Source organism: Callionymus lyra, chromosome 5 (assembly GCF_982586985.1).
Source record: "Callionymus lyra chromosome 5, fCalLyr1.hap1.1, whole genome shotgun sequence".
In the NCBI taxonomy this organism is placed as follows: Eukaryota; Metazoa; Chordata; class Actinopteri; order Syngnathiformes; family Callionymidae; genus Callionymus; species Callionymus lyra.
In genome coordinates this window covers 26,345,372-26,359,001 of record NC_141822.1, presented here as the reverse complement: position 1 = coordinate 26,359,001, position 13,630 = coordinate 26,345,372, and the positions used below count along the sequence as shown (strand labels likewise).

General features: G+C 37.9%; 1 protein-coding gene and 4 non-coding genes across 5 annotated transcripts; 1 reads left to right on the top strand and 4 right to left on the bottom strand.

The window, feature by feature from the left end:
* Nucleotides 1–756: 756 nt before the first annotated feature.
* Nucleotides 757–2,657, top strand: LOC148080106 (complement C1q-like protein 2). Its single transcript, XM_087792586.1, has 2 exons — nt 757–1,459; nt 2,224–2,657. The coding sequence occupies exons 1-2, from the start codon at nt 869–871 to the stop codon at nt 2,401–2,403; spliced, it is 771 nt and encodes a 256-aa protein (XP_087648712.1). The 5' UTR covers nt 757–868; the 3' UTR covers nt 2,404–2,657.
* A 9,675-nt stretch (nt 2,658–12,332) lies between these two features.
* trnar-ucu (transfer RNA arginine (anticodon UCU)) lies at nt 12,333–12,405 on the bottom strand. Its single transcript has one exon. It is a non-coding gene; the product is annotated as a tRNA-Arg (tRNA).
* A 735-nt stretch (nt 12,406–13,140) lies between these two features.
* trnat-agu (transfer RNA threonine (anticodon AGU)) lies at nt 13,141–13,213 on the bottom strand. The gene has a single exon. It is a non-coding gene; the product is annotated as a tRNA-Thr (tRNA).
* Nucleotides 13,214–13,324: 111 nt separating this feature from the next.
* trnat-ugu (transfer RNA threonine (anticodon UGU)) lies at nt 13,325–13,397 on the bottom strand. The gene has a single exon. It is a non-coding gene; the product is annotated as a tRNA-Thr (tRNA).
* Nucleotides 13,398–13,513: 116 nt separating this feature from the next.
* trnat-ugu (transfer RNA threonine (anticodon UGU)) lies at nt 13,514–13,586 on the bottom strand. The gene has a single exon. It is a non-coding gene; the product is annotated as a tRNA-Thr (tRNA).
* Nucleotides 13,587–13,630: the final 44 nt, after the last annotated feature.

Below are 13,630 nucleotides of genomic sequence, written 5' to 3'. Positions count from 1 at the left end.
AAAAATACATTGAAGGTGCCTTTCTCAAGGTCACTATAAATACTCATTTAAATTGTGAAAACACATTTTATTTACTTTAAAACCGATTAAAAAAAAAAAAAAAGCATATGCCAGATAAAACACCAGAAAAACTGAGAACATTTTAAAATTATTTCATTTTAGAGGTTAAGATAAAAAAAAACAGCAAGTTGGACTAGAAAGATCTTTATTTAAAAAACAAACAAAGAAAAGAAAATGATCATAAGTGTGTTATACAAATACGAATGCTTACTCAATCTTACCTGTCAGTTGAGTTTCTGAGCATTAATGTAAGAATAATTACTTATACAATGTAATTGGAACATTAATATTAATTATGTCTTCAAATTAAAAATAAATGTCCAGGGCTATGTTAATAGTGATAATATGCTTTACATAATACGTATAAGACAAATAAGCTATTTTAATAATGTAACCTTTTAATTCCGAGTTCGTCGGAATAAACTGAACAATGCATGCTGTACGTTCCTGTTCATTTCTGTTTTAAAACCATCGTGGAGGATGCGTATAAATCCAAGCGTTTCCTTTTCCACTTTTGTTCCGAAGGACCTGTCGCTCCACATCCGGTCACGTCCTCGGGTCGCTTGATAAATGGACGCGTCTCCTGCGCGCATCCTTCCATCCACGCGCGCCTTTCACTCCAGGTCAGAGCTGTGGCTCGTTCGTCCGGGATATGCTCTCCTAACTCCCCCCTCATCTTCTTTCAAAGTCCTCCAGACTTTTTGCCACCATTGCCCCCCGCAACGGTTCTGCGGATTTACTGTCGTCCTTGGGTCCTGGAACCGCCCGAAGGAAGTGGTCAGTGGTCCTGCTGGTGACCGCTGTCGTGATGCTGCTGCTGGTTCTGGTCGTGGCGGTTCCCGTGCTGCTCCTGCGCCCCCAGGAGACCTCGGCCCACTACTATGAGATGATGGGCACCTGTAGGATGGTCTGCGACCCGTACAGCCCGAAAGCGGGCGGCACCGTCTCCGTGGAAGTTCAGAGCGGGAATGGAATCGATCCACTGCCGCCGATGGCGCAGGGGAGCCGCGGGGAACCAGGACGACAAGGTAAGCCCGGACCACGAGGACCACCGGGAGAGCCGGGACCACCGGGACCCAGGGGCCCCCCGGGTCAGCGCGGCAGTGGCAAAATCATCTTCCCGGCGCTGACCGGGACCGAGGACGCGGATCTGGACCCGCCGAACTCCACCAGCAGCAGCATTCTCAGGATCGCCTTTTACGTGGGTCTGAAGAACCCGCACGAGGGCTACGAGGTGTTGAAGTTCGACGACGTGATCACGAACTTGGGGAACCTCTACGACGCCAGCACCGGGAAGTTTACCTGCCAAGTCTCCGGGATCTACTACTTTACCTACCATGTGTTGATGCGGGGAGGAGACGGAACCAGCATGTGGGCCGACCTGTGCAAAAACGGACAGGTACGGACAGAGTAATATTAGGAAATAAAATTGAATCTTGAATATTCAACTTGTGTAACAATGTGTATCCATGCCTTAAAGCATGGATTTACTTTATTAATTAAAATACTTTAAAGTATGACATGTTTTAAGTAATTTCGGGTACTTAAAAGTAGGTCAATAAATAACGTTTTCATATTTTTTAAAAGCAAGGTTATTGACAATTTGATTATAATTTATTGATTTGTTTTAGGATTCTTTTTACACAAAATGGCCAAAAATATTATATAAATACATATATTTGTATTATAAAAAAAATGTTTTTTATCCATTTATAGTGCTTTTCTGTATCAAACAGTTTAAATAAGTAAAAAAGAAATTCAGTAAAAATGAAACAAAAATAAGTAGAACAAGCTTATTAAGGCAATAATATAGCAGATGAACAGTTCAAAATTAACTATAATAAAATAAGTTAAAAATAAAAGTACATATATCAGTTGTATTTATCCAATGTGCTGATAAATATCCAAAAACAAACTTTAGAAGAAATAACACCTAAAGTTACGAATGGACAATGTTAATATTGCTGCAAAATATTAATTTTAGAAAGTTTTTGACCGAAATGACTGCATGAGGGTCGAAGTAACTACTAGCATTAACTCAAACAACACTGTTAAAGGACATTAAAGCTAAGTCGAACTTTTGACACATGCTAGTCAAGAATTTTATCTACATCTGTTCTGTCACGTCAAGATTCCACAACATGAATTGTTTTTGCGTTCCAGGTCCGGGCGAGTGCCATCGCTCAGGACGCTGACCAGAACTACGACTACGCCAGCAACAGTGCGGTGCTACACTTGGACTCTGGGGACGAAGTCTACGTCAAACTGGACGGCGGGAAGGCTCACGGTGGAAACAACAACAAATACAGCACCTTCTCCGGCTTCATCTTGTACCCTGACTAGCCGGCAGCGTGGACCACGGACACGCAGAATATTTAATACGTAGTTCGAAACATTTTGGTTAAAAAATATACGATCTGCCTTGTTTTGTCTGAAGACTCCACGCTGTCCTAGGCAGCTGTGACCAAATTATTGCTTAGCCGAAAGAAAGATAATTAAATTAGTTTACCAGAAATCTACTCAAACTCTTATTAAATTACCATTCCAAATCAGAAGCTGACTGTATCACAATTTTTTAGAGGCCTCTGGATGGCACTTTCTGCTCTCTAATCTTTTGCAATAAACAGCTTTTCTACTTAGGATCTAGACGGACTGACACCTCACTTTAACATGAAGTGTGGGCGCCACCTACTGAACACTAAAAACAATTAACACTGCTCCATGAAGCTTCATCAGCACGGTCCTTGGGCTCCTCAAGAGAGAGTCAAGTTGGTGTCAATGAAGCTTTGTGAAACAGTATCCTTTTTTTCAGAGCACACTAGATGACAAGTGTAATCTGATGCTTTGAACAGCTATTCCCTTGAGACTTCAGACCATTTTTGAACTGTGAGTGACACTTACTAAGCCTTTAAAACACAGCTTCATTAACCTTCAACAGCCCACCACAGATCTTAGTGTGTTCCTAATCCAGAGTGGAATTTGATAAAATGTTAATCTGTTCATCTAGGGTTCGAACCATTTGAACATGAAACCCTTAAGAGAACCTTCTGCTTTAGAGATGCCACACTTGTTTGACATAGACGATGAAGCTCTAACCTGAGTCTAGGGCAGGTGTCAAAGCTAAAGTGTTGTTTTATGTGACAAAGAAGGAGTTTTTTACCTATCGGGGATCCATACAAATGGATGAGTTGATGATGCTTACTTGTGCCTCAGATCTTCACAAGGGAACATCTACCACCAGCCACTCATTTCTAGAGATGCTAGCAAGTTATGTCTAAGTGGACACAAAGCTGAGGTGCAGCAAGAGAGCAACAGCCGCATGACACTGATACATGAAGCTGCACTCGTAATAAACTCTGCTTTTGCCAGACTGTACTGATGAAAATCGTATGTCAGAAGCAACGGAACACGTTACATTGTGTCACTTTTATTTCTCATTCCAACCTTACACTATGAAATATTTATTCTCCTTTTAACTTATTTAATCATTCAAGGAGAACATCGTGAGTGTGATATATTATTATGACAAACATAAAGGAAACCTTCTTGTGCTTTGAGTTGTCTACTGTTTACAAGTGTAACTTGATGTTCGACAAGATGACTGGATGGATTATTTATCACGTGAACCAATAAATATCTTTAAGTAATGTTTCTGAAGCTTGTTAGTATGAAAAGAGAAAAAAAACAACAACATAAATACTTATATATTACACATGAAAAGGGAATTGTTTTGAGGAAGCAAATGTGATATAGGGGAGATGTACAACATAGACACACACAAACACACGCACACCTACACACACACACAAACATTAAATTATTTTTTTGTAGGGGAAATGAATGGATGTTTTTTGAGGAAAACATTGAATCCTTTCATTAAAATGTGTTAAGAAGATATGCAGTAAAATACTGGATATTTATTAAAAGATGTCTTGAGGCAGTTCTCAACCAAGAATAAAGAAAATGAACCGAATTCTTTTTTCTTTTTTTTAAATTCATTTATAATTAATCCTTCACCCAAATACATTTTGTGAAAATGTGTTGAATAATGCACATTTAGAATTTTAAATAATGTTAATGTAACATAAATGATCACTGGATAGGCATATTATTTTAGTATTAGCACGATATGGTATTGCAGTGCAAAAAAAATAAATCCCAATAAGACATTTATCAGAGCCGGTAAATAAACTTGAATGTCGCTCATTTTTAAAAATCAGGAATTTGAAAATTGTCAGATAATAGATGTTGTTGGACTTCCTGTCTCTAGTCCACCCTTCGTGATGCATGATGATCCTCATCAGTGACTATCAACATGTTCTGACATTCAGCAGATTAAAAGACCCAAGTCGTCCTCTAATTAAGATGCGTTTGTTTAGTCCCGTCCGACGTGGGGACGCGGCATACAGCTGTTTACACACGGTGACTGTCGATCCAAATGGAATGATTGAAAACAAATATTAGCACATCTGACGAGATAAACCTCCATTAAGATGTTGTCTCCTTCATCTGCTCCCAGCATGTGATGCAGGTCATCGCTTTGCACACGTGTATAAATCAGAGCGCGGACTCCAAATGAGTCCAGGCTCACCTGTGAACTTAAACATGGAATAGCAATAAGTGGAACACTGAGTCACTGTATGCATCAGTCTACATTCACAATGTCATCTCCTCTGAGGCTACAGCATCTCAATGAGGAGGATGGCTTTCTTGACATATAGTAATACGTAAAAGAAGTCCAGCAAAAACTTCAAATTTAAAAATAAATAAAACTTATTTTTTGCAGCAGTGTCCTAAACAACTCTCACCTTAAGCAACAAAAGTCATCACAGTTGTGTTGTTCAGGGTTTTCAGCATGTAGAAATTGAAGCTCCAAATTGATATAACTTGATGTTACCCAAAACCATCTCTATAAATATAATGTAACATAACAATTTGGCTGATGTGTTGTGTGCTTAAAAACAGGATTGCACTATATCAGCCATAGACGTGGCATTTGTTGGATTGTAACCAACCTTCCATCCATCCTGACTTAAATATTTCCCTCACACCGGCAGCTTTCTGGTTCTAGAAGCAGTTTTATTCTAGATAAGTTGGGTCATACTCATTCAAAAATATTATCGTGCCAAACATGAAAGAGTGGGAGCCACTCAAATGTTGTTACAATATTCAAATCGTTCACAATTCAAGCATAAAGATTTTTTTTATATAAACTGTTGCATCGTCTTTGCCATGTTAAAACAATATTTCCAAAAGCTGGAGAGCCGGTTTCAAAAAAGAGGAAACAATTTTTTAATTGGTAAAATAATTCCTGTCTCATCGTTATATTGAATTGAAATAATGTAATAAACTTTAAATCTTAAATCTTGAAATCTTAAATCTTTGATTAAAGTATACATTTTATATGTAATGTAGGTGTCCGCGCGTTTTTGTCATTGCAATGACGTTAACAATACAGCAGGTGTCAGTATTGAGTAACAGTAATGTACAGTTTATATAGTTTGGTAAGGTAAGGTAAGGTAAAACTTTATTGATCCCTCAGGAGCTTCACAAGGCCTTATGTTATTATTTCGTTTTATATAAAACCTTCCCAAATAGTATTATTTGGTAAATATTTATTTAAAAACATTTTTTATAGTAATCTTTTTTTTCCTTTTCAATATTGTTTTGATTTATGTAAATAAAACACTTCTTCTGTATTTGTAAATTTTGAGAATAAATTGTTGTTTATGATATATAACCCATAAACTTTGCCTTTAAGTTTATTAGCCAAATGTTTTGCAGCTCTGAGGGAGTTTTCATTTGGTGGGGAACACTCCTTAGCATGTTAAAGTTTCCCGACTCCTGTCTTAGATTATCATAGACCTTCAAAAACACTATTAAAAGTTTTTGGGATTTTAATAAAACCTTTTTCCCTCACAAATGTGCTATTTGCTTCTTATTGCTGAATCTAGGGGAGAACCAAAGAGTAGTGATGGGTGGTTGAAGCTTCATGACGCACTGTCATCTTTTTTAGAGCTCAGTAGGTGGCACCTGGTCAGATTCAACATTAAGTGAGGTTTAATTGGGATAATTGTTCAAAGGAGACTTTAGGGTCAACATTAGTCCATTAAATTCAACCTAAGTTTTAAACCCTACCACAATAGTCAAACAAAAAAGTCTCCATTAGCGCGACTCAACCCTCCACAAGATCTCCATTTTGCCTTTGAGAAATCTGTCGAGAGTGTTGAAGAATCACTGAAGCTCATCTCCATCCACATTGAATGATTTGCAGGCAAATCTGTCAAAAGCTCATCTCTGTAATCCTCCACAAAAGGACAAGAGGATGATCAATCACACGCTTATGTGTTCTTCTGAATATCCCTAGATCTATCTTTTTATTCTCCTTCAGGCTTTATCTTCTTCATCAATGATCTTCCACATCCCTGCCTTCTCCTCATACATTCTTCAGCCATCAAAAGATTATTTCTGGATCTCAGGCCGAATCCGCCGCTAAATAAAATACAAACGCCTTTGTAGTTCTATAAACGTGATGTATATTTACATGTATTGTATGTTTGAACATGTAAAAAAAAAAATATAGAAAGAAGTAAAATCTTTTATTTTTAATATCCTACCCCTATAGTTTGTATGCATACACTAAGCAGACATATAAGTAAATAATATATACTCATACATACTACTTTACATTAAGTATCCCTGTAAATGTTTACCATATACTAAGCAGTTAAAATGGTGAATTTGTGGATGCCATAATGAAAACTTAAAATACTCTTTTTATTGAGATTTTTCATATACGAACAAAGAAAAATAGTTTTAATATTAGTGGACAACATCAACATTTAAGAGATTCTCAGAGACAGTTTACTTTCCTCAGCTACAATAACTTTAGTCATTCATTAATGTGATTACTCTTTTGACAGAGTGTCACTGGTTCAGCATTCTTTGTGGAGACGCTGAAGACACATGCGGCCAATGACGTAACGAGGTCAAGGAAAGTCAACTCTGAATGACCGGTTAGCGACGATCCAAAAGTCCTGACTCGCGAAGAAAGTTGGCTCATTAAGTGACAAACATTGTGTTGATTTAAGATCACAGCTACTGATTGCTAATGGTTCTGAATACCCTACTTTTGAAGGAGACAATGGACCTAATACCTCCTTTGGCAATGGCTATATTTTGAGTTTATGCCAATAAACATAAAATTGTAATTCATATGATTATTTTGAGGGTTGTCAAATTACTGCATTTAATATAATTGAGCAATTGCAATCAAATCATAATTTGAATTTGTCATCCCCAACTTTTCTTTTTGCAAGTTGTCTTTTGTAAAACAATAATGTTTTTTTTTTTTTACTATTTTAAATTGGGTATAACTAAGTAGGCTTTGATAATTCATGCATGGAATGTAAGTCTTAATTTTTGCATTAACTTAAAGCAATTCTACGCGATTTGAAGTCGAGCGACGCAGGTGGACTAAAGTGGTAGTGTTAAGCCCGACGGGAGACCACATTTCCCATGAGCACTCGCTAAACGTCTCAAAAGTTGACATGTCCCGGTTTGCATCAGTTGGACAGATTTTCTGTTTCCAGACTTCCATTATCTAAATGAAGGATGGATACCGATGAGGTACTGAATCAGATTGTGGATAATAAAATATGATATGCGTTATGATGGCCTTGTAAATAACATAACTTTAACTTTGTTTAGATACCATAATTACCCCCCCCCCCCCCCCCCCCCCCAACAAGTAGCGGGATATGTAGCATGCTTACACCATCCCCAAGAACTTTTACAGTGAAAATAAAAATCACACAAAAAACCTCAAGTCAAAGTATATGAGTCATTCAACTAGTTTTAAGTTTATGTTGCTTAAAGTCAACTGCGTCCTATAATGTATTATACATTGTTGCATCGTGGACCATTTGTGTACCATGAGACAATATGCTGCGACCCTCCATTAATGTCTTAGCTTTTACAAGTACTAGCAAGTGAACCATAATGTCAGGTGGTTAAGAAATAAAGATCATCAAATGTTATCATAGAAATAGCTTTGATTATATAGTCAACAGACTTTTAAAAAAGTATAGTAAAAAATGTAATGAATGAATAACAATTAAATCTCAGAGATCAATTGCTCCTCGAAGAGCTTGACTGCAAAGAATTGTCTCAGGATTCAACTTTAATTGGGTAAACAGTCCAAAAAACAGCTCATGCTTCTTCCAAAATGACTCCACACCCATCTGACAGTAAGAAAAAAAGACAATCATTTTCATTGAGTTGCTATTTAATATCTTTCAGATAGTGACTTATCATAAATATCAGGTTTTATCCTCTTCTCAGATGAGTTTTTGTAATCCCCTGACAAGCGGTCTGTCATTCACCAAAGACGAGGGTGGAGAAAAGGTTGAGGATATAATTCAGCGATGTGGGTGGATTATATTGTAACAAAGGTGCTGAGAACCATATCTTTCATCTCTCATCTGGATGACGGCAGTGACAGGCCGCCGAAGCCAGATGAGAGAGATGATCCTCAGAGAGTTGACGCAAAGGTTAGAGCAGCCCGGGGCTGCAAGTCTGAGGAGGATGGGACACACAAACAGGCGCACACCCAATGTCCTGGATCAGTCATGCATTTACAAACTGCTTTCTGGAGGATTACAAAAATTATTATTAATAATATTCATGTATTCTGGCATGGCATGAGCAAATATGTTGTCTCTTTGTCCTCCACCATTCATGAATGCAAAATACCAGAGGCTCAAAACACTTCAGCCAAAACGGGGTTTTCGGGGGAAGACATGTAACTAAATCTATGCAACCTAGGGTATCAGTCATGTGTGATCCATACAACCTTAAAGACAGTAGCAGGAAAAAAAAAACTTTATGACGCCAACATTGGCATTATTTGTCATCGACGGATGTATTATGTCTACTTTCATATTGAACTTGATGGCAGAATGTAGTCTATAATCAATGGTATATAAAAACTACTTCATTAAGTCACAATTGGAGACACAATACAATAACAGATTGGCTGCTGTGCATGTCAATCAAATAGTTATTGCGCCGATTGGTTATCAATTTGATTGACATGCACAGCAGCCAATCAGAGCTCCCGCCTCTTCCAGCGTACGCACGGCAAAGTTCATATAAATCGAGAATAAAAAGAGCAAAACGTGTGGACTTCCTGAAAGTCATTTTACGCAATTCAGAAAAGCGATATAGAATTATAAGCTTTGTTTTTTTAATAATATATCGATCAAAATACTGCGCGTTTTATTAAAATTTAAATAATCCACTGGTCGCCTCTGTTAATGCAGTATTCTTGTTAATAACCGTGTGTGTAAAATATAAACATTTACACTGGACACATGTGAACTCATTTACAATATTGTGGTTCATGTCAGACATGTTTAAAATTAACAAATATAAACTGTTAATTTGAATTCATGTTTTCATTTGTTTTTGTTTTTTCATGATCACAGAAAGGAGAAATTTAAGTCTTGTGCTTCATTTAAATATGATGGACATATTGAAATGGAGGCATGGAAAGGGATGAACCCGCCTGAATTCTTTGTTGATTTTGATGAACTAAGGCAAAAGGCTAAAATTCGTGTCAAGCACAGATTCTCACACATGAATATTTTTTGTGCACCATTTGGGTTCGAATGAATGACCATTTTTAGTAGGAAATCAATGCGATTCTCTCAATAGTACATATGAGTCCTACACTTTTCTGCAGTGGAGAATGAGATTTAACAAAGGCTGACACTGAGATTAAGACCAGGTCTCATGTACATTTTTGGAAGTTACTCTCAGAGGAAAAGTATCTTCTTATGAGGAAATATCCTCACGGACTGAACAATTTGAATCTAGTTATTTATGTAAGTCAGGATTTATATGAAGATGATTAAATCCACACATCCTTCCATCATGACTGATCATCATTCACTTCATTCAGTAAAAGTCATCTGAGTAAAGTATGTTCTTACTTATGTTGAGCAAATTTGATGAAGGTAGATCTTTTGAACTTGATCATTATAAAAGTAGCTTGCATACCGAAGAAGTGTGAGCACCCCTGGTTTTAGATCATTTAAATGGAAAATCTAAGATTATGATAAATAAATACTTTCCATGGGTAACAATCATGGACTGACATTGATCTCTTCTTGAAGATGTGGACTATTCCACAAAATATTATATCATTTGAATGTAGAATTTAGAGAAATTGATAATTAAATCATAATATTGTAGCTAGGAAGCATAATATTAATTGTCAAAGATGACATGTTTATTTTATAAATCAATGATATTATCCCAAGTTAATATTAAGGATATTAATGGACGCGATACTGGCCTGATGACAGTACGTCTGATGTTGCTCACAGTGATACAAGGGACCGCTCAGGGAGATGGTGTGTTTGCTCAGATGCGAAAAAAATGAGAGGGAACATTGCCCACCACCCATGATGCTCACCTTTTACAGAGGAACCATCGAGAGAATCCTGTCAAGCTGCATCACTGTGTGGTTCGGCGCCTGCACCATGTCCTGCCGCAAGACCCTGCAGGGCATTGTGAGAGCAGCTGAGAGGATCATCAGAGTCTCTCCCCCCTCCTGGACATTTATAAAACCTGCAACACCAGTAAGGCCATTAGGATCACTGGTGACCACACTCACCCGTCCCACAGCCTCTTCAGCCAGACTGCGCAGTCTTCAAGCCAGAACCAGCAGGTTAAAAAACAGCTTTTTCCACCAGTCAGGAGACTAAACTCCCTCCGTGCCCTACAATCAATCTCACCTCCGCTTGCACTACATGTGCCTTAATTTTGTTGATATTCTGCTTTATTGTGGATTACTTAAGTTTTGTTGATTACTTATTTTATTTCATTTTGTTGATTATTTGGAACTATAGAATGTTAGGCCCACAACGATAATTCACTAAACTCATGAACATGAACAAATGACAATCTCTGCTCTAAGATGAATGACTCTGAAAGGCCATTTTATGGAAACTTCAAACTGCTTTATGGAGTTTCATCTGCCTATCACAAGCGTTAAGATTAGGTATTGGCTTCAAGACTCTGAAAAAAGGCTCAAAAAGGGACATAAAGGAGAGGAAACTGAATTATTGAATTATTACTGAATTATCTCATTTTTAGTGATCACCTTTATGTGTTATTGACCATTTTTAAGAACTATAGGCATTGTGTATAATTAACATATGTTGGTCACTTTTAGGGAAGTTGATAGATATTTTGTTTCACATTCTTGTCAACACATCAAAATCACAAAATTACATTATATACGTATACATTATCTTTTGTTTTACTTTACTTCTGTGAGGTGCAGGGCTGGGTGGAGCAGAGCTTTGGTGATGGTGGACCTTGGACTTGCACTTGGTCCGCGGCTCACTAAATTTGGTTTCAATAGAGCCGACTTGGACCCTCCAGGCGAGACTTTGTGAACTACAAAAAGAAAAGAATGTTTTAGATCATGATTGAGGCTCCATAAAATGTCACATTGTTAAGTGTTGTGTCTACCTGTTGCCCTGTAACGCAAGTAGAGCCGAGGGAGGCGTAGGTAGATCAGGGGAAGGTGTCTTGAGAATGAGTTTAGCACCTGTGATTGGTCAGTTACATTTTCATTTCTTAACTTGATTGGTCTCAATAATGGACCCCTGTTTCATGATTCGACTCAATAACGGAACTCCTTTTCATGATTGGTCTTCATAATGGAACTCTGTTATCTTCAACTGAGTTGGCATCAAGTATATTGAAAAGCATCATTTTTGGTTAAATTGAAGGGAAGCAAGAACAATAGCTAGGCACCAATGAGCATTGAACTCATGACCCCTGGTTTACTAGACCAGTGCTCTAACCACTGAGCCCTGTGAGATGTTGTTGTCATTTAAGTAAGCAGTATCTGCGACTGAGTTGGCATCAATTAACTGATATTCAAAAGCATCATTCTTGGTCAAATTTAAGGGAGGCAAGAACAATAGCTAGGCTCCAATGAGCATTGAACTGATGACCCCTGGTTTACTAGCCTAGTGCTCTAACCAATGTGCTATGGAGCCCTGTGAGATCTTGTTATCATTTAAGTAAGCAGTATCTGTGACTGAGTTGGCATCAATTATGAGATATTAAAAAGAAACATTGTTGGTCAAATTGAAGGGAAGCAAGAAGACTAGCCAGCCTGGCAGGAGAATTGAACTCATGAACCCTGGTTTACAAGACCAGTGCTTTCAGACTTGGAACAACAACCATTTAGGCCCCAATGAGAACTGAACTCATGATCCCTGGTTTAGAAGACCAGTGCTCTAACCACTGAGCTATGGAGCGCTGTGAGATATTTTATCATTTAAGTAAGCAGTATCTGCGACTGAGTTGGCATCAATTATGAGATATTCAAAAGCAACATTGTTGGTCAAATTGAAGGGAAGCAAGAAGAGTAGCCAGCCTGCCAGGATAATTCAACTCATGAACCCTGGTTTAGAAGACCAGTGCTTTAAGACTTAGAAATACAACCGTTTAGGTCCCAATGAGAATTCAACTCATGACCATTGGTTTACTAGACCAGTGCTCTAACCACTGAGCCCCATGAGATGTTGTTATCATTTAAGTAAGCAGTATATGCGACTGAGTTGGCATCTATTAACTGATTTAAAAAAAACATTTTTGGTCAAATTGAAGGGAAGCAAGAGGAATAGCTAGACTGCTATGAGAATTCAACTCATGACCCCTGGTTTACAAGACCAGTGCTCTGACCACTGAGCTATGGAGCCATATGAAATACTGTTATCATTTAAGTAAGCAGTATCTGCGACTGAGTTGGCATCAGTTATGTGACATTCAAAAGAATCATTTTTGGTCAAATTGAAGGGAAGCAAGAGGAATAGCTAGGCTCCAATGAGAATTGAACTCATGACCCCTGGTTTACAAGACCAGTGCTATAACCATGGAGCCCTGTGAGATCTTGTTATCATTTAAGTAAGCAGGATCTGTGACTGAGTTGGCATCAAGTATATTGACAAGCATCATTCTTGGTCAAATTTAAGGGAGGCATGAACAATAGCTAGGCTCCAATGAGAATCGAACGCATGACCCCTGGTTTACTAGACCAGTGCTCAAACCACTGAGCTATGGAGCCCTGTGAGATCATGTAATCATTTAAGTAAGCAGTATCTGTGACTGAGTTGGCATCAAGTATATTGAAAAGCATAATTCTTGGTCAAATTTAAGGGAGGCAAGAACAATAGCTAGGCCCCAATGAGAATTGAACTCATGACCACTGGTTTACAAGACCAGTGCTCAAACCACTGAGCTATGGAGCCATATGAAATACTGTTATCATTTAAGTAAGCAGTATCTGCGACTGAGTTGGCATCAGTTATGTGACATTCAAAAGAATCATTTTTGGTCAAATTGAAGGGAAGCAAGAGGAATAGCTAGGCTCCAATGAGAATTGAACTCATGACCACTGGTTTACAAGACCAGTGCTCAAACCACTGAGCTATGGAGCCATATGAAATACTGTTATCATTTAAGTAAGCAGTATCTGCGACTG

Excerpts from the sequence above, each read along its gene's own strand:
- LOC148080106 (XM_087792586.1), top strand. The coding sequence starts at position 869 with ATGCTGCTGCTGGTTCTGGTCGTGGCGGTTCCCGTGCTGCTCCTGCGC. Across the intron at positions 1,460-2,223 it reads ACCTGTGCAAAAACGGACAG|GTCCGGGCGAGTGCCATCGC; the intron begins GTACGGACAGAG and ends TTTGCGTTCCAG.